An 18,420-nucleotide genomic window follows, 5' to 3' on the forward strand; every position below is an offset into this window, starting at 1 on the left:
AATCTCAGTCCATCCGTCCATCCACATCCCAATCTCAGGGTCTCGCGAGGCCTGTCCCATTTTAGACCACCCCCTCTATCTATCTATCTATCTATCTATCTATCTATCTATCTATCTATCTATCTATCTATCTATCTATCTATCTATCTATCTATCTATCTATCTATCTATCTATCTATCTATCTATCTATTCTAAAGTATACAATGCATAGGCCTACTCAGAAAAAAGATGATCATTTGGGTTTGTTCATAGCAGATGCACCCAACAACAACAACAACAACAACAACAACAACAAAAATCATGACTGTCGAGTTTTTCTATATGTCACATGATTGGAAAGTGGAACCATGTGACAAGAGGAAACAATGCTTGGTTCTATGCGGAGCAACAACATTCCTCTCTGTCTTAGTGCTCAGGTGAGTCACAGGTCAAAACACATGAACCGTATTGGACCCTGATCGGGCGTGATCCTTCCGAGTGTCGCGCCACCGAGGACAGACGTGTGCACAAGATCTTACAGTAAGTGAAAACGGACATCTATTGCATTTTGATGATCATGCACTTTCTCGTGTCTTTCTGCTGTTCAAATGTTATTGGCACTCCTTCAATGAGTCTAACTGGAGATAAATCAAAGAAAAGTACTTGTGTATCACAGAGGCTAAAAACCATTTTATTTTTATTTCTTAAAGTAATCAGACTACAGTATAATGCCATCATGGCACACATACAACAGAAATGCAAGCAGGGTGATTAGTCCAAACAATATCAAAATAAGTTTTGTATGAGTAGTAGTAGGTTTCAGTCATTCCAACAGCAATTTATTAAAAGAGTCATAAAGGCGTGTCAAGTGTTTGGCGAACAAAAGGGAGTACATGCAACCGTTTAAGGTGGAGTGTACAATTAGAAAAGTGTACAAACGACTTTGAAAGGGGAAGTAAAGCCAAAACAATAATAATTCTTTACAATATGCTGTATGCAGTGGCACTAATCTTAACATGGTATACTGAATAATATTGCATTTGTGGTATATAAATTTAGCAGCAAGATCTTACTGCGTCTATCCATATCAGGGAGCAGCCATTTTGTGACTTGCTGTCGACTTAAAATGACATCACTGTATTACCAGGTGAATCATGATTGTTCGTTACCTGAGCTCTGATCAACTGTGTGCTGCATTCGAGGAAGGTCGGAAGTCGGACTTATCCCAGTTGGCTTTTCCCAGTTCTCACTTGAAAGCATTTGTGGCGAAAGTAAACAACCAAAATGGCGGATAGTATTGTTGTTGTTTTTTTTATTTCGGTCCTCCAAAACACATTTTGATCTCCAGCAAACTTACCTTCTCTCAATGTTATTTTATAAATCTTATTTTAGAAGCATTCCATACAGTTCAGACGTTCACCGTATAATTTCAAGCAGTGACGTATGTTGTGTTACGTCCAATATTTATGAATGAAGAAAGCTATCTAGATTATACTGGAGTAAATTGTGTTTTACCATTTACAGTCTGCGTTTTCAAAGGGGTCGCCATTGTAGAGTGACATCACGTTGTAGTCGGTTGGTGGTCAGGGTACTTTTTTTTTTTCCCCAGCTTTGCAAGTGGGATTTCCGAGTTCAAGGAGGTCTTCCCATACACAATTCCTGGTTTGGGGCGGCACGGTAGTCGAGTGGTTAGCACGTCCGCTTCCCAGTTCTGAGGTCTCCGGTTCGAGTCGAGGCTCGGACCTTCCTGGGTGGAGTTTGCATGTTCTCCCCGTGCCCGCGTGGGTCTTCTCCGGGTACTCCGGTCTCCTCCCACATTCCAAAGACATGCATGCAGGTTAATTGGGTGCTCCGAATTGTCCCTAGGTGTGCGTGTGAGTGTGGATGGTTGTTCGTCTCTGTGTGCCCTGCGATTGGTTGGCAACCAGTCCAGGGTGTCTCCCGCCTACTGCCCAGAGCCAGCTGAGATAGGAGCCAGCAGCCCCCGCGACCCTTGTGAGGAATAAGCGGTCAAGAAAATGGATGGATGGATGAATTCCTGGTTTGAAGTCGGAAAACTTTCCTCGAATGCAGCATTATTTTCAGCAAGTGGAAAAATGGCCGCCCCCCTGAGATGGATAAAAAATGGGTGGATTTTGCTGCTTAATTCATTTTCCACAAAAGCAATACTAATCAGAATGTTGTATTTAGACTGGTGGGGGCTATTTATTATTTTAAATAAAAAAATTGGGTTAACTTCCCTTTAAATAGCAACAACAGGACTTGTATTGGTTGTGCCACAGAAATGGCCGCCCCGGCTCAAAAGCAGTTGGAGTGCCCCTTGTGCGAGCAGGTGCTGAACGACCCCGTGACCACGCCCTGCGGACACAACTTCTGCCAGGCCTGCCTCCAGCGCCGATGGGGCGACAGCGAAGCGTGCAGCTGCCCCGCCTGCGACAAGGCCTTCGCCACCCGTCCCGAAATAAGCGTCAACGCCGCCTTTAAGCAACTGGCTGACACCTTCAAGAGGATGACGGTGGGCCCATCCTCCTCGCCGCCGCCCCGAGACGGCGAGGTGGCGTGCGACGTGTGCGCCGCCGCCTCCCTGCGGGTGCGCGCCCTCAAGTCTTGCCTGGTGTGCCTCACCTCGTACTGCCACGCCCACCTGGAGGCCCACCGCAGCGTGGCCACCTTGATGATGCACAGGTTGATAGAGCCGGCCGCCGACCTGCGGGAGCGTCTTTGCGGGCAGCACGACCAGCTCCTGGAGATGTTCTGTCGGGACGAGGAGCAGTGCGTGTGTCGCTTCTGTACCGAGAGTCAGCACAAAGGTCACCACGTTGTTCACATTGATGAGGAGTGTGAAGAGAGGAAGGTAATGCCCTCCTTTTCTTGCCATGTCCTTTGATTCAACTCAAACCTAACAGGACACTGAATCCATTTCAGGTCCAAATGAAGACGACGCAGGCCGACTTTGACCAAAAGATCCAGGAGCGACAAAACAAAGTGGAGGAAATCGAAAATGCTGTAAAACTCAGCAAGGTGCGTCCTAACCACTGCTGAAAATTTCTCTGATTGGCTGTCACTGAGGGGTCAACCTGTCCTCCTTAAAAATGCTATTTCCTCATCAAAAAATTGACTGAAGTGGTGTATTCCTCTATTCACCCCGCTCTAAGAAATTCTAGGTCATTCTGCTCTCCATGCACCAGCTTCTCCCAACCTGAGAAAACGAGCCAGTGCTCACTTTATGACATCATAAAATGCGGACTCACCCCAGCACCGCCTCTGCGGACTAAACGCACGCCCACGTTCTCTGAGACCTCCATGGGATAGTTACAAAAGTAACCTTTATCAGTAAACATTCTGTCCAAATGAATTCAAAACAATCAATTATCCTTCACATTTTGCAATGCCAAAGTGCAACGACAATTGGCTGTTAAAATCCCCGTGGGTTTGGCTGACACTTGTGTCAACTACAAGTAAAACTTTTGCAATATTTCACCTAACTGAACAAATAGTATAGTGGTTAGCGTCCTTGCTCTGCAAGTCCCTGGTTCAAGACCAGCTCAGCATTTGTTTCCCCTTCTTCTTCTCCATGATTTCTTGCGGCAATGAGACGTTTTGTTTCAAATGTTTATTGAAGAATTGGCTTGCGTCAAGTTGCGTGGCGTACTCAGCAGACTTCATGGGGAGAGGCGGGGTTTTACTGAACCGCGCGTTTTACTTCCAGGTTAGAAAACTAACCAGCAAAAAAAATTACTTCGCCATGTGTCAAAGGGAAGATTTAATCATTATGTGCCTATTGTTGAAAGGGCTTAAAATACCGTGGTGTAATCCCTTTAACCAGATAAGTGCGGCAAATGAAAAGACGAAGAACAAGCACCTCTTCGCCCGCCTGATCGATTTGGCCGAGGAAAGACGCGCAGCGGTCAACGCCGAGGTTGAGCAGAGTCAGAGGGCAGCCGAGCAGAGGGCCGACGGACTGGTGGACGAGCTGCGGCGGGAAATTTCCGAGCTCCAGTCGAGGAATACGGAGTTGGCGAAGCTGATGGACACGGACGACCATCTGCACCTCCTCCAGGTGGTGTCAAGATTTGGTTGCAGGTCACACACAACGTGGCCTCTGACCTCTCTGTGTTTATGTGGGACAGAGATTTCCCTCGCTGACGTCGCCGCCCACCACTAGAGAGTGGGCGGAGATTAGCGTGCATCCTGAACCCTGTGTGGGGACGTCAAGAAGGGCGCTGTCTCAATTGATCGCCGACCTTGGGAGTGAGCTGGAGGGCCTGAAGACCGGTGGTGAGTTGCACCAATCAGATAGTAAATAGAAGTAAATCCCCCAAAATTTCTTGACAATATGTTCTATGCACCCCCAGTAGTCAAAATACGGTATTCTGGCTAACACATTTGCTCCCAAAAATGTATAAATATGTTCTATTTTAAATGCTTTAAGTGTCCCAAAGACGTATTTATACGTTTTTTAAATGTTTTTAATTTTTTTATTATTATTATTATTCTAAAGCGTACGGAAGGCTTTGATGTAGCCTCTCAACTCCAAAGAACGGTTGAAGAAATGATAGTTATTACACAAACGGCCAGCAGGTGGCAGTAACTCTAATTCGATTTATGAATAATGAGGAAACTTAGCTATAGTGTAATGCTAATTACTACAAAACGGAAACAGACAGAAATATACTTTTTTTTCCTGATGAAAGAAGAGACTTTAATCTTTCTTTTGGTAGGTTCCATGTTTTTATAGCAAGAGAACACAAAATTCTGTTGAAAAATTCAGTCAAAATCCAGTGAAAGAGCCAGGAGTAAACGGGATTGCTTCTGTGGAAATGGCTGGGAGTGAATTAATATTGCGTTCGTGGAATCTGAGTTAACTCCAGCAGTTGCTCTCAATATCAAAAGGCGGCCATTTTGCCACTTGCTGTCGAGTAAAAATGACATCACAGTTGCTCAAGTTTCAGGTACCAACCAATCACAGCTCAGCTTCAGGAAAAAGGTGAGCTTTGATTGGTTGTTGCCTGAGCAACTGTTTTGTCATCTTCAGTCGACAGCAAGTGGCAAAATGGCCGCCCCCTTAAATGGATGAAAACGGCTGTTTTTTTGCTGCATGACTCATATTACACAACTGTAATATTAATCAGAATGTCATTTTTAGACTTGTGAGGTCACATATAACATATTATTGTCATGCTGTCACTTTATTAAACATGAATCGAGCTCATCATTATCTTTTTCACGCCCTCAGAAATGAAGAGCATGCAGACTTATGCAGGTAACGCCTTCGTCACTGTTCTTGTTCTTGCTCGTCTTGGTTCAGATTAACCGTTTCTGGTTCCAACAGTGGACGTAGAGCTGGACCCGGATACCGCCCATCCCAACATTTGCCTGTTGGACAACGGCAAGCGGGTGGGCCACGCCGAGCTGCTGCGAGTTGTGCCCGACAACCCTCAGCGCTTCGACCCGGTCATCTGCGTTTTGGCCAAGAGAGGCTACTTGTCCGGCAGGTTCTATTTCCAGGTCACTATCTCTGTTGAGCCACATCAACACTAGCGAAGGCCAAACTTTTCGTTATCTTTCTTAACATTTTCTCTCCCATTAGGTGGAGGTGGGGACCAAGACTTTTTGGGACGTGGGTGTGGTCAAAGAGTCAGTAAACAGGAAGGGCCTGATCACCTCCAAGCCTGAGAACGGCTTCTGGACGATGCGTCTGAGGGGCGGCGACGAGTACCGCGCTCTGGACTCACCGTCGGTCCTTCTGACCTTCGACGTCAAGCCGAAGACGGTGGGCGTGTTCACAGATTATGAGGGAGGGACAGTGTCATTCTTTGATGTGGATGCCAAGTCTCACATTTACACCTTCACTGGGTGCGTGTTCGCCGAGAGGATTTTCCCATTTTTTAGTCCCGGAGTTTGTGATGACGGGAGGAACTCCGCGCCGCTGATCATTTCGAATGTAAACGAGCAAATACTTGTCCCTTCACCACAAACTGATGAGGCACTTACTAGCAATGCATTAGCATCAACACAACAGTAAAAAAAAAAAAAAAAAACAACTTAGTCGTTGAGTGTCTTTTTTTAATGTCATTCTTTTTTTTTTTTTTTTTTTTTTTTTTCCCATATGGACGTAGAAATAAGGTCCACGATCGATCTGGAGGTCCATTGGACATCAGATGTTTAGTGGGAAATACTTGGAGCCACAATAATAACAAAATATTGTAACAACTTACAGCTATGACATTTTAAATAAATATTCAACTCCCACCACACTAAATACACAGCACAGTTCTTCAATTTTCAGTCAATAAAAATGTGTGAAAGTGACTGAGTGGACTTATTATTTTAGACAAGGAATATATACTTTTGTCATTTTGGTGTAATGTAATTGCTCCAACTACAAGTATAAAAAGTAAATCACATTAAACTGTTTGACAGTGCAAATCCCATTGTTCAATCTCGAGAAAAATAGTTAGAAAAAAAAAACAATCATGTAAAAGTGTGCTTTGTTCTTGATGAAAATATTTTGCCCGGGGCCACCCTTTTTGTTCTATTTTCAAATTAGAACTCTTATTTTCTAAGTTCCTCTTTGGGTGAAGTTTATTTTGAAGGTATGCGGAAAGGTAGAATGACGTATGAGACGTGAAATGATGGAGAGCGCGAGACATTTGAAGAGGTAAAAAACAGTTTCACGCACGACGAATCCATCATTAAAGATACTTAGCCAGGTTGAAAGTGGCAACAAGGTAAAGAATTGAGCTTATCTTTAAATATATTTATCTGTATACTAAAGGAAAAGGGAACATGTTTGATTGATGCGTCCATGTTTGTTTTATTTCCAGCTCTTACTGTGTAAGAGGTTTATGCATGAGACAAAGGAAAAGAGAATTAAAGAGAAACTTCAGACCACCAGTAAAGCTTCATTATTTCAACCGACGCTACACACATAATGGTGCTATTTTATGGTCGTGCAGTTGCGGCTAGTGGGGCCTAGAGGGAGCCATCCTCGCAGCGCCTCTTATGACATACCGAGGGAAAGAAAGAACGGAGGACGGGAGGAAGGGAGGAAGAAAGAGCCTCACCCCACGATGGCGGCCACCATAGACAGAAATGCCGTTCAGGCACCCAAGAAAAAGCATCTTGGTATACCCGAAGCGGTGTTCGTGGTACGTGAACGCCGGGCCGTCTCGCGTGTGTCACGTGCGGAATTTGCCTGTGGAGGGCCGTCTCGGTGCTCTGAGGAAGCGTTTTGCGAGCGTCATGCTAACGCAAAGCTAACGCGCTAACATGCAACTAAAAGTGTGTGCAAGACGACCGCTTCCATTTATGGGCTTGAAACTTTGGAGATGTTATAGCTTCGCTATGTGACCTGGCGTCAGCTTCTGTCGTTGTTCTCGATGTTATCTGACATTCTGAAAGCTACGTTAAAATTCAGATCTGGGGCTGAGCATCCACCCATTTAAAGTCATAATTATACTCATTGCAAGCCCTTAAGGAGGAGAGCAGCTGTATATTTGTGATGCACGCCACACAGAGAACCGGATGCTATGCTAGAGCTGGTAGGTGCCTTGCTCAAGGGCACGTCCTAGAAAGTGGACTCATGTCCCTCCAACGACAGTTTGTGTAGAGAAAACTGCTACGAATTATAATTTGTAATATTTCAGTGTAATTATGTGAACATTTTGGACTTGTCTGAGTTACCTTTTGACATTAAAATAGCCTCTTAATTTAGAATACACTAAATAAAGTTGTCATTTAGGAATAAGAAAATAATTTTCTTCAATAAAAACAAAAGTTTTCTTTTGCAATAGAATGTTCAAGCTCAACTCCCCTATGAAAACGCGCTTCAATCTGCTCAGTGTTTTGTACTCTCCTGTGTTGGATTCGGCAGGAGGATGTCGACTCGTTCATGAAGCTGCCCGGCAATGAGAAGGCGGACTCGGCACTGAGGAAGCTGGATGAGCAGTACCAAAAGTACAAATACATGGAAGTCAACCTGTCGCAGAAGAAGCTCAGGTAGTTGGAGAGAGGCGCCGGGCCGTGATCTTCCTCCCTGATGTAAACGATCCTCTTCTGGCTTTCAGGTTGAGAAACCAGATCCCGCAGATCAGACAGACGCTAGAAATCCTGCGGCACATGCAAAAGAAGAAGGTTTGTATGACTTCTCCTGCCCGACGTGTTGGTCTTGTAATAACATTTTTTGTTCTTGTGACCAGGACACCACAGATTCCATGGAGACGCACTTCATGTTGGCCGACAACGTTTACTGCAAGGCCTCGGTACTGCCCACTGAGAAAGTGTGCCTATGGCTCGGAGTAAGTCAACTCGATGTCAATGTGGAGAAAACGAAAAAAGACACCAAGTGCGAACCGTCTTCGCTTCACAGGCAAACGTCATGCTGGAGTACGGCATCGACGACGCCGAGGCCCTGCTGGAGAAGAACCTGTGCATCGCCTCTCGAAATTTGGACACGCTGGAGGAGGACTTAGATTTCCTGCGAGACCAGTTCACCACCACTGAAGTCAGTATCCTTCCTCCTGGGCCGGTCAGTAACGTTTCTGTGTGTGTGTGTGCATGTTTGTTGTTGGTCATTTTTTTTGTCCCTGTTGACCCTTGACACACTCACCTAAGACATGGCACGAGTCTACAACTGGGATGTGAAGAGGAGGAGCAGAGAGAGCCTCCTAAAACCAGGAGACAAGTCTTAATCCAGATTAGACCAACCCCCCACCACCGCCAAATGATTTTCTCTTCAATCAATATGCGAGACGGATCGAGGGCCAAGTTTACGTTCAGGTCCAAATGAACAAATGAAACTGTTTCAGTTGATTGGACATGGAGAATCTCATCATGAGCTTCTTCTGCTCTTTCGCCACTTTTTTTTTTTTTTTTTTTGTGCTTCTCCTTTGGACTCTATTTATTTGTCTGTCCTTAAAACACAAAGAACAGCAGACAAAAGTGAAGTTTGTCATGTGGAATATTATAGCATATGACTCGTTAGTACCCAAAGTAAAAAAAAAAAAAAATGGGGCGGGGGGGTTGGGGACGGGTGGACTCAACACTCGATGCAGAATGTATTCACCACATTTCTCGTATCCGAATACAAGGCAAGCGGAAGTGTGGGTGCGTGTAGAAAGAGATACCGTGTGCTTAGATCGGGAAAAGGGAAAACAATGTCAGCAGTTCAAATAAAAGATTTTCAACATACCTGTGCTAATCCTTGTGTTCCGGTATAAAATCACAAGAATTACACGCTTTATTCCATTGGTTTATTTCAGAGACTATACAAACTGCCAAACCACACCTTGGACTTATTTTCAGGACAGAGGACACATTCTAGCAGCAATAGCAACCTCCACCTTTCGAGTTCGCTTCAAAGGGGATGATGTCATAGCCAGGTGGCTAATGGCTAAGCTAACCACACGGCGCAGGGGATCGGGACTTTTTAGTCGGGATTGCACCGAAAATGGGGTTGAACACTGACTGCATGGTTTGGTTCTACATTTCAGTCCGTCTTTATACGCAGGACGGCTTTGCAAGTCCTGTGTGAGCCTCCGCCGACTCCTGACAAGCTTGAAATGTGGCTCCGCTCAAAGGAGTCCTTCCACAAGTTGAACGCTAGCAGTCACCAAGCAGAGTGGACAACAATCCCAAGTGGATCAAGTTTGTGCGCATCACGATGGAATTGCATATTGGAGGAGACCCACGTCAATTGTGGGAGCCCGGGCAAGTGTTTTTCTCCAGCAGCGATCCAAAACCGCTCAGTTGTCCTTCCGTCGACGTGCGCCGCCTGCCGGCCCCGAGGCGCACATCAGCAGAGGCAGCGGCGGTCGCTCTTGGTCACCTCCTCGGAGGAGTGGACCACGTTGGGGACGAAGCCGCTCTTGACGCCCTCCCAGCCCTCCTGGATGCTGATATCTCCGGAGCGCACCAGGGCGAAGATGTCTTTGGTCAGCTCGGTGAAGGCGCGCTCCACGTTGATGGCGTCGCGCGCCGACGTCTCGATGTAGCGCATGCCGTACACCCCCGCCAGCCGCTCGGCCTCCTGGCGGCTCACCTGCAAGATTGCACTTGATGTGAGGATATATTTTGATTACTTTTTACTGTTACTTCCTACTTTTAAAAACAGATCTGTATTGTCATTGTCAGCCACTTTTAGTTTGCAGCTAAGTCGTGCCCAGTGATTTCTTGCAGGCAGAGAATTTTCTTAGTAATAAATGATCAAAATGGGTATTAAAGGGGAAGTCAACCTTAAACAATTCTTGACAATATGTTAGATGTGACCTCACTAGTACAAACATGACATTCTAATTAATATTAAATTTGTGGAAGATGGAAGATGAGGTATGCGGCAAAATCCAACCATTTTTATCCATCTCGGGGCGGCCATTTTGCCACTTGCTGTAAGACTGAAGATGACAGCACAGTTGCTCAAAGCAGCTGTGATGTCGTTTTCACTCGACAGCAACTGCTGAATTTTGCTGCTTAACTCGTATTCCACTCACACTATTAAAGGGATACATGACTCATTGAGCCATTTTCAGCTATAAAAAGTTTATATTTTGTCCAAAATGAATTTGATAACTTAATTATTTTTCATGTACAATTAATACCTTTAAAAACTGATTTATCCACTTGCTGTCCACTGAAGATGACATCACCTGTGCTGACGAAATTGGTAGCAAGTGCAACCAATCATTGCTTGTCTGTTTTGTGGGTTTGAGCCGTGATTGGTCGTTGCCCACTTCCTCAGCGCAGGTGATGTCATCATAAGTTGCAGAGGTGGCGAATCGAGGTCCAGAAAGTAAAAACTCTGCCACAGTTTGGCTTTAGCCCCTGGTGCTAGCTAGCTTGCGTGCTAGCTCCTTAGCAGTTAAACGAGCACCATGGAAGCTAGCTAAGGAGCTAGCTAACTACCTACTTCCTTAGCACAGGCGATGTCATCTCCAGCTGACAGCAAGTAGATGAATTAGTTTTCAGCAAGTGGCAAAATGGCCGCCTTCTGATATTGATAAAAACTGATTTTGCTGATTAACTCATATTCCACTAAATGCAATATTAACTAAAATACCATATTTAGACTAGTGTGACTGCATAGAACATATTGTCATTATTATTTTTGGGGGGTGTTGACTTCCCCTTTAAATAGTACCCCTCTAAGTATTATTTTTTGTACAGATTATCCGTCACTGGTTGGATTTTAACTCATTCACTGGCAGCCCAGTTAAAATGGAACTTTGACGTCGATAACCGTCAATGGCAGTGAATGAGTTAAATTATAAAAAGCTTTCAAACAGGGGTGTGTAGACTTTCTAAATGCAGTTAACAGACGTTGTGAGTTGTTTTGCCAGTTGTACACTAATTTCGCCACGCTACTTCCCCATTGTTTTGGCGGGCGGGTTTGTGAGCCGTCACGCACCTGCCGCTGGGCCTCCAGGTCGCATTTGTGGCCCACCAGCAGGAAGACGATGCTGTGCGGCTGCACGTGACTGCGGGCCTCCTCCAGCCACTCGTGCACGTTCTGGAAGGAGCGGCGGTTGGTGATGTCGAACAGGAGCAGCCCTCCCACCGAGTTGCGGTAGTACGCCCGAGTGATGGACCTACGGGCGAGAACGTTTCTTGTGCGGAACTGTTTCGGAGCTCAAGGCACATTTTCACATTAGAAGACATCCATCTGTTAGCCCATCGATGACATTTTCCATTATGTGTTAGCATTAAGCTAGCTGGGGAATTCCCAAGTCATTGTAATTTCATTTTTAGGATTTTTCGCTTAATTTGACTTCAACTTTTTTTTCTTCTTCTTTTTTCTTCAACTGCGGCTTTTTTTCAAACGTAAAAAGCGTTCTTTGGATAAATCTCGGCTTAACTGCCTTGTATTATTACATCGTGTTACTTTGAACAGTAAATACTACATATCGTTTCCATGCTTTCGTTTTTCTTGTGTCTACAATTGCAGCAGGAGTGTCCTGAAAGGTGTCTACAATTAAAAGAGTGCTTACACAAGCATTTATATTCATGTACACAGCCACAACTTCCATTTGTTGACATTCCCTGTTTGTGTCATTTTAATAAGAGCACGTTTTCCTACGTGAGCAAACAGTTGAGGTGGTAATTCTAGTTTTCACACCTCCAGGCTGTGCCGCTTCTTTGCCTAGCATTTATGTACACGTTTCCTCACGTCACTCGACACGGACTTTTCTTTCTCACGTTGCTCTTCCGTGACAATCATCCACTGTGTGTGTATTTTTTTTTTTTTAGCGTCAATCCATCTGAATTCAAGCACAACAAACCCACCTGAAACGCTCCTGGCCCGCGGTGTCCCAAATCTGCAACTTGATCCGCTTGCCCGGCTCGATCTCCACCAGCCGGGAGAAGAAGTCCACGCCCACCGTGGGGTCCGACACCTGAGCGAAGCGGCCCTCGGTGAAGCGGCGGATCAGACACGACTTGCCCACCGTGGAGTCGCCGATCACGATGAGACGGAACTGATACAGCCAGATGGCCTCCATGACTCGCCTCTGCTCGGCTGTCGCGCTGTCGCTCGACCGGTTCTGTCTTCTTGTCTGCGGAGGCGGGAACGTTTCAGAACACGAGAGAGGGAGAGAGAGAACAGCTGGAATGAGTCAAATCCTCAGTTCATGTTGACATTTTCATGTGTCAATATACAGTGATGCCTTGAGATACGAGTCATTCGTTCCACAACTATGCTTGTAGCACTCATATCTCAAATATCTCGCCCCATTAAAATGAGTGGAAATATTTTTAACAAGAAAAAAAAATAATTAAAAAGTAAAGAGCTACACTTTTTTCTTCACTTATAGGACATTGTGATGCTCCATCTGGTGTGCAAAGTTTGGCCACTTGGTGGCAATATAATAGACATACTATACCTGTACGCATATATTGTAAGTACTTCTCACTTTACCGCGACAAAACGGTCCTACAAGGTTAGAAGCATTTGGTCCAACATTGTCTTGCCATGATAAAGAATTCAAGTTGCTGAAGATGTCTGCAATATCGCAATATGCGTGTCAGTAACTGCCGGTGCTAGCGCGCTACTGGGGCTGCAACGGGTCAATCCAATCACCGGAAAAAAAATAGAAAAATCCACTCTTGTGATTTTTCACTCTAAGGAGTTTTTAGCGTTTTAATACTTTTTGGATGACTGGCGCCCCCATGGCCCCGCCTCCTTTTCACGTGAATGTGTGACCTTCCCAAACATGGGATTCCATGCTCAGGAATCTGACATGGACCTGAGTGTGTGTGTAGTATATGTAAAACAGGCTAGCCTTAACTTGATACTAGTCGTTCGACTTGTGCACTCTGTCCTCACTAGTGAGACAATTAAGCACAGTAGTAGTACGACTACATCTTACTAGTGTTTATTTTGCCCCTTTCTACGAATGATTTCTTACTGTATGACATTTCGTCACACATATGTCAACTAATGCACAATTTTGCCTCACTAGTAAACATCGTGCACCAATATGCTGTAGTTAAAAGTAAGCACAGGGGGGGAAACATTACTAGTAAGACAATCACACTAGTTTGCTGAATTGTCATACAACTGTGCATGCATGGCCGATTAAATGCACTTGTGATTTTCCATAGGAGGATGCCCTTGGAAAAATAGTGCACCTGTCTGCCTTGCCAACCTCCCACTAGAGAGATGGAAATTCCACGCAGGGGGCAATTCTCTGCCACCTGACAGAACAACTTCGACGGACTGCACAAAACGTTGTTAAAATCCAACGGACCTACTTGGCGCTGCTTCGCTTCAAGATCTGCGAGCCGGCCCACGTTCCATGAGCGAACCACTGGAGCCGATGAAAGGGGCGGCCGTGTAGGCCCCGAAGTTCCGGGCTGGACTGGTGGACTCCTCGCTGTCTCTGCTGCTGCAAAAGATACGACAGGTGCACCAAAACGTCGAAGTTCACTTAGCGGCCGCACGGAAAACCCGCACAGTCATCCGCGTGTCCTGCGTCCACCGGCCGGAGAAATGGCAGCGATAGCAGCATCATAACGCCTGACTCATCCCGCATCAGTACCACTACCGTAAAGGACCGTCGTGAGGCGCAACGCGGAAGTCGAGCACGTCAAAACAAAATAAACAAAAGAAAAACATTTTGGGGGAATATACAACAAAAACTTGAATGTACTAGCATCACAACGGAAGTATGCCGCAACAACGGACAAATTTAAAACGCAAAAGAAATTTAAAAATAGCGCACAAGATTCTGCGCCGACCCGGAACTGACACACTGCTGGGATATGTAGTTCTTTCGGCACTTCTTGAACGTACGATTAATGTCATAGGCCGTGACAGGGAGGAGGCGTGGCCGTGGCAGAGGACGCGCACACAAACCGCAGGCTAAATAGATAATATAATTACATCTCCATTTTGTCTCGCTTTCACTTGGTGCACGGAGCAACTTCTTCTTCTTCTTCTTCTTCATTTTCTTCTGCTTCAACTTCTTCTTTTTGGAACTCGCAACGTTTTACAACTAAACTCACCATAAAAGTAAGTTTGCCCTTAACAACACTAACAGCAATTACAGCACTACGTTAAATTTGTTTCTTGATCAAGCGCGGAACTCAATTTACTTGTATATCAAATTAAAATTCCTCATTGAAATGAAATGTGAATGCATTCCAAACAGCCCAAAATACACTTTTTTGGTTATGTGTTTTTCAATAAAGAAAAACGGCACAGCTTTTGATGAAAACATAAGACCATAAAGAAATAAAATGATTTTTTATAAATTACTGCATGTTGGAACAAGCTCAAAGTCACAACAACCGTGTTTGTGTTATTCTGGCCTATATTTCTCGCCATTTACTGGATACTTTGCAATGCAGCCTACAGTGCCGTGCAAAGTGGGGGCCCCAAGGGGCGCTAAAGCGGAAAAAAAAAAAAACGACGGCTGAACGTTAAAAATTTGCTAGCTGTTATAAGCGTTAGCGTATCTGCAATAAATAAATACTCATGGCCCATTAGCAACTAGCTAAATCGTATGCTATTGGCTAACATCAGTTGGTTTAAGATCTGACGTTCGCAAAGTGACAGTAGCGCGTTCAATGGAGATATTTTTTATCCCAACATTTCAAAGTGGAGCTGCAATCCGATTACCAGATCATCACAATCTGGTACCGCTGCATTTGCTTTTCAACTGCGATCCCCTTGTCGTGTGGTGAAAAAGCAAACACGTGTTCCTGTGACTGACCCGTCTCCTCGCACGCGACGTCATCAGAGGCGTCGCGTCATTTTTCGCCTCGGCCATGCAGCCGCAGCAGCGTCTCCTCAAAGTGCTGGTCATCGGCGACCTGGGGGTGGGCAAGACCTCCATCATCAAGCGCTACGTGCACCAGGTGTTCTCCCAGCATTACCGGGCCACCATCGGCGTGGACTTCGCTCTCAAAGTGCTCCAGTGGGACCACGCCACAGTGGTGCGTCTGCAGCTTTGGGACATAGCCGGTGCGTTACCCCATTTTTTTATTTTTTTTTCAAACTCCCTTAACTTTCAAGTCATACAGTCACAAAGCTCATAACTCAAATTTACTTTGCCAGTCGCCCCCACTATTTCTGTAAGGTGCTTTTAATGAGGAAATCGGCTATCATTCCGATTTATTAGCTTGTCTATAGCGTTTTGCATTGTGTGTTAGCATTAAGCTAGTGGAAGGCAAAGTTGTTTTGTTGCTTGAAAAACACAAAGTGTACTTAAAATAAGAAAAAAAGAAAAACAATTGTTCACTGTTCATTGTTTCTTGCCGCTCCATGACAGCGCATATTGCAAGTCAACATGGTCACGCGCTTTTTTTTTTTTTTTTTTGAAGAGAGTTGCATGTTTGCACTGATGTGGCCATGATTGGCATCATGCGGACGACGTTAGCGTGCACCATAGATGCTCGTCTATATACGTATTCACACAAACGCACAACAAAAGGTGCATTTTCTCAACATATTTTGCTCATTATTTATCCAATTCTGCCTTATTAGTAATATAGCACAAATACAGTACTTTGCAACTGTGCTTAAGGGTGTGTGAAAAGTAACAGCATTAGAAATTGTTTATCGAATTTTAGTATCAGTAAGGTCATTAAAAAAAAAAGAAGAAAAAATTGTACATCTTGCAGATTACATGAGAATGTTTTCCGAGCTGCTCTCGCAAGATGAATTCTCGCGGTATTTGTGAGTTTACAAACTCCGGAGAATATGGTGGTTCGGACCAATCACGGAGCGACATTGTGTTTGGGGGCGGGATATTTGCATATCCCGCCCCAAACACAATACGGTTTTCCATAACATACAAAAAGCAGCACAAAAAAAAACAAAAACAAAAACACAAAACAAAACAAAACAAAACAAAACAAAGGCATTTGGAAGCATAAGAAACAACCTAAGCCCAACTGAAACCATGCATGTAACAAAAACAAAATTATGTGGCACAATGTGAACAAACCAGGAACCTTTTCTGAACCTTAATGCAAACCTTATCCTATCTTCTCCCACACAAAGGACAGGAGAGGTACGGCAACATGACCCGCGTTTACTACAAGGAGGCCGTCGGTGCGCTGGTCGTCTTCGACATGACCCGGATCTCCACCTTCCAGGCTGTCCTCAAGTGGAAAGGAGACCTGGACTCCAAGGTGAAACAATGAGAAGGAAAACTAGCGGGCTTTTTTTTTTATTTATTTTTTTTACTCATGATGTTGTTAGGTTGCTCTGAGCAACGGGAGGCCGGTTCCGGCTGTCTTGTTGGCCAACAAGTGTGACCAGCGGTGCCTCGGTTTGTGCCCCAAACTCCCCAAATTGGAGAACTTCTCCAGAGATTATGGCTTTGTGGACTGGTTTGAAACCTCAGCCAAGGTAAGATTGGATGTGCTCTACCAGGAAAATCAATAATTACAAAATAAATATACATTTGGCTAAAGGGGGATTTTTAGAATAATTTTTTGTGTGAAGGATATAGTTCAGTGGTTATAAAAAGAAAAAGGAAAGCCTACTAGAACACCTAATCAGGGTTAATCAGAGACACTTTAAATGATGACAGGAGCGTGCCAACTCCCATTTAACATGAGTTTGAATGTGATTGGTTCATTCTGAACAACCAAATCCCAGTTCTAAGAGGGTGTGCACACTTGTGCAAACCACACAATTTCACTTTATTTGTACTTCACTTGGGGAAATCTCCCCCCTCCCCAGGATAACACCAACATTGACGCGGCCATCTTGTGCCTTGTGAAGAACATCATGGCGGTTGAGGAGGCGCGCGCATCCAGGAGCGAAGCAGACGGCGGCGTCTTGGTGCTGCCGCGCTTGGACTACGGCGCCGGGGACAGGCGAATGTCCCGATGCTCTGGATGCTCCGGACTCAAGGCCCGAGAGAAAGATGGCAATTGAGTCTCAAGCAAGGGGCGGATGTGACATTTCAATGTGACTTTTGTCTTGTTGCTATGGATACTTTCACGCACATTGATGAACACTGGTACAATACCTGCGCAAATGTGCCCAAGTTAGCATCCAGTTAATTTATATTCGTCCTCCCTTGTCCTCATCTGGAGTGGCGTAACGATTTAAAAACAAGGTACCCTAGAGATACAAGTGCACTTCTGACCCTTGCCGCTAGAAGGCGCTAGCGAACTTCATCAGTTCACATTAGCTCAATCACTGCCAGCCAAGTTAAAATTAATTTTTGACATCTATATGCAAGGGTTAGTTTCGTTGCAGTGGAAGGACAACATCAGTAGGTGGCACTAATGCACCATTTAGTTGATTTGCCAACTGCCAATCGCGAGTAACGACAATCAATGGGTACAGTTTTGGCCTCGCGATTTTAATGTTTGCAAATGTTTTACGGTGTGTTTATATAAACCACAATAGAGTTGAGTCAAATGTAATGTCTTATGATTAGTATTTTTTTTCAAGAGTAGGGAATGCTGATTGCAAATGTACAATCATTCACTTAGAGATTTTTATTGAAATTTAGCCTGAAGTTCTGTGACATCATTGCTGATAAATGAAATTCAAATCCAACTTACCTTTACAAAAAAAAACACAAAAAAAAACTTGCTCACGGCCCTTCAGGTCAACTTCAAGTCCCAGCCCTGGTGGTATCGTGGGAACGGGAGGAAATGCGGTGTCTCCTGGGAGAGGCAAAAATAGACACAATATAAGTATGCGCCCAAAAGTCTAAACCTTTTAAAGTCACTAATAATATTTTTACAGACCATAAACCTTGAACTCATTTGGTCCTTGTCATTTTTCCCAAATTCTGCAGTTGGAATGTCACACCTTTCAATCATCCCCAGCGGGTTCTGGTTAGCCTCTTCACTTCCTGTTTCTCCAACACACACACACACACACACACACACACACACATACACGCACACAGCTGGCTTGTGTCAGCCACACTGCTTCTTGATGAAGTGTTTTCCCACAAGTAGGGAAGCAGATG

General features: G+C 44.7%; 4 protein-coding genes across 10 annotated transcripts; 3 read left to right on the top strand and 1 right to left on the bottom strand.

Moving 5' to 3' along the window:
* The first annotated feature begins 399 nt into the window (after window positions 1–399).
* On the top strand, window positions 400–6,024 carry LOC144003829 (E3 ubiquitin-protein ligase TRIM39-like). Of its 2 annotated transcripts, XM_077500442.1 has the most exons (8): window positions 400–520; window positions 2,263–2,834; window positions 2,906–3,001; window positions 3,807–4,040; window positions 4,111–4,258; window positions 5,217–5,243; window positions 5,313–5,488; window positions 5,571–6,024. In XM_077500442.1, the coding sequence occupies exons 2-8, from the start codon at window positions 2,265–2,267 to the stop codon at window positions 6,003–6,005; spliced, it is 1,686 nt and encodes a 561-aa protein (XP_077356568.1). In that variant the 5' UTR covers window positions 400–520; window positions 2,263–2,264; the 3' UTR covers window positions 6,006–6,024. The 2 variants fall into 2 exon arrangements, with proteins under 2 accessions (XP_077356568.1, XP_077356569.1); XM_077500443.1 differs by lacking the exon at window positions 400–520 and having other exon boundaries at window positions 2,020–2,834.
* Window positions 6,025–6,563: 539 nt separating this feature from the next.
* On the top strand, window positions 6,564–9,172 carry vbp1 (von Hippel-Lindau binding protein 1). Of its 3 annotated transcripts, XM_077500451.1 has the most exons (7): window positions 6,576–6,711; window positions 6,808–7,131; window positions 7,857–7,981; window positions 8,050–8,116; window positions 8,182–8,280; window positions 8,352–8,490; window positions 8,597–9,172. In XM_077500451.1, the coding sequence occupies exons 2-7, from the start codon at window positions 6,928–6,930 to the stop codon at window positions 8,671–8,673; spliced, it is 711 nt and encodes a 236-aa protein (XP_077356577.1). In that variant the 5' UTR covers window positions 6,576–6,711; window positions 6,808–6,927; the 3' UTR covers window positions 8,674–9,172. The 3 variants fall into 3 exon arrangements, with proteins under 3 accessions (XP_077356580.1, XP_077356577.1, XP_077356578.1); XM_077500454.1 differs by lacking the exon at window positions 6,808–7,131 and having other exon boundaries at window positions 6,564–6,711; XM_077500452.1 differs by lacking the exon at window positions 6,576–6,711 and having other exon boundaries at window positions 6,966–7,131.
* Window positions 9,173–9,220: 48 nt separating this feature from the next.
* On the bottom strand, window positions 9,221–14,160 carry LOC144003835 (ras-related protein Rab-39B). 2 transcript variants are annotated; one of them, XM_077500459.1, is made up of 4 exons: window positions 13,727–14,160; window positions 12,260–12,528; window positions 11,385–11,565; window positions 9,221–10,022 (listed from the first exon to the last, which is right to left on the bottom strand). In XM_077500459.1, the coding sequence occupies exons 2-4, from the start codon at window positions 12,472–12,474 to the stop codon at window positions 9,777–9,779; spliced, it is 642 nt and encodes a 213-aa protein (XP_077356585.1). In that variant the 5' UTR covers window positions 12,475–12,528; window positions 13,727–14,160; the 3' UTR covers window positions 9,221–9,776. The 2 variants fall into 2 exon arrangements, with proteins under 2 accessions (XP_077356585.1, XP_077356584.1); XM_077500458.1 differs by having other exon boundaries at window positions 13,723–14,160.
* On the top strand, window positions 13,513–18,343 carry LOC144003834 (ras-related protein Rab-38). 3 transcript variants are annotated; one of them, XM_077500457.1, is made up of 5 exons: window positions 13,513–14,486; window positions 15,217–15,440; window positions 16,482–16,612; window positions 16,683–16,832; window positions 17,211–18,343. In XM_077500457.1, the coding sequence occupies exons 2-5, from the start codon at window positions 15,245–15,247 to the stop codon at window positions 17,364–17,366; spliced, it is 633 nt and encodes a 210-aa protein (XP_077356583.1). In that variant the 5' UTR covers window positions 13,513–14,486; window positions 15,217–15,244; the 3' UTR covers window positions 17,367–18,343. The 3 variants fall into 3 exon arrangements, with proteins under 3 accessions (XP_077356583.1, XP_077356582.1, XP_077356581.1); XM_077500456.1 differs by having other exon boundaries at window positions 13,517–14,486; window positions 15,166–15,440; window positions 17,169–18,343; XM_077500455.1 differs by having other exon boundaries at window positions 13,521–14,486; window positions 17,169–18,343.
* Window positions 18,344–18,420: the final 77 nt, after the last annotated feature.

The sequence above is a fragment of the Festucalex cinctus genome, chromosome 16, assembly GCF_051991245.1.
Source record: "Festucalex cinctus isolate MCC-2025b chromosome 16, RoL_Fcin_1.0, whole genome shotgun sequence".
Classification (NCBI taxonomy): Eukaryota; Metazoa; Chordata; class Actinopteri; order Syngnathiformes; family Syngnathidae; genus Festucalex; species Festucalex cinctus.

Bases quoted from the DNA above. Each gene is read 5' to 3' on its own strand.
- vbp1 (XM_077500451.1), top strand. From the start codon at position 6,928: ATGGTCGTGCAGTTGCGGCTAGTGGGGCCTAGAGGGAGCCATCCTCGC. The intron at 7,982-8,049 runs GTAGTTGGAGAG...TCTGGCTTTCAG, and splicing joins CTGTCGCAGAAGAAGCTCAG to GTTGAGAAACCAGATCCCGC. The intron at 8,117-8,181 runs GTTTGTATGACT...TCTTGTGACCAG, and splicing joins GGCACATGCAAAAGAAGAAG to GACACCACAGATTCCATGGA.
- LOC144003829 (XM_077500442.1), top strand. From the start codon at position 2,265: ATGGCCGCCCCGGCTCAAAAGCAGTTGGAGTGCCCCTTGTGCGAGCAG. The intron at 4,041-4,110 runs GTGGTGTCAAGA...TATGTGGGACAG, and splicing joins ACCATCTGCACCTCCTCCAG to AGATTTCCCTCGCTGACGTC. The intron at 4,259-5,216 runs GTGAGTTGCACC...TCACGCCCTCAG, and splicing joins GGAGGGCCTGAAGACCGGTG to AAATGAAGAGCATGCAGACT.
- LOC144003834 (XM_077500456.1), top strand. From the start codon at position 15,245: ATGCAGCCGCAGCAGCGTCTCCTCAAAGTGCTGGTCATCGGCGACCTG. The intron at 15,441-16,481 runs GTGCGTTACCCC...TCCCACACAAAG, and splicing joins GCAGCTTTGGGACATAGCCG to GACAGGAGAGGTACGGCAAC. The intron at 16,613-16,682 runs GTGAAACAATGA...TGATGTTGTTAG, and splicing joins AAGGAGACCTGGACTCCAAG to GTTGCTCTGAGCAACGGGAG.
- LOC144003835 (XM_077500459.1), bottom strand. From the start codon at position 12,474: ATGGAGGCCATCTGGCTGTATCAGTTCCGTCTCATCGTGATCGGCGAC. The intron at 11,566-12,259 runs GTGGGTTTGTTG...TCTCGCCCGTAG, and splicing joins GCGGGCCAGGAGCGTTTCAG to GTCCATCACTCGGGCGTACT. The intron at 10,023-11,384 runs GTGCGTGACGGC...GCAATCTTGCAG, and splicing joins ACCTGGAGGCCCAGCGGCAG to GTGAGCCGCCAGGAGGCCGA.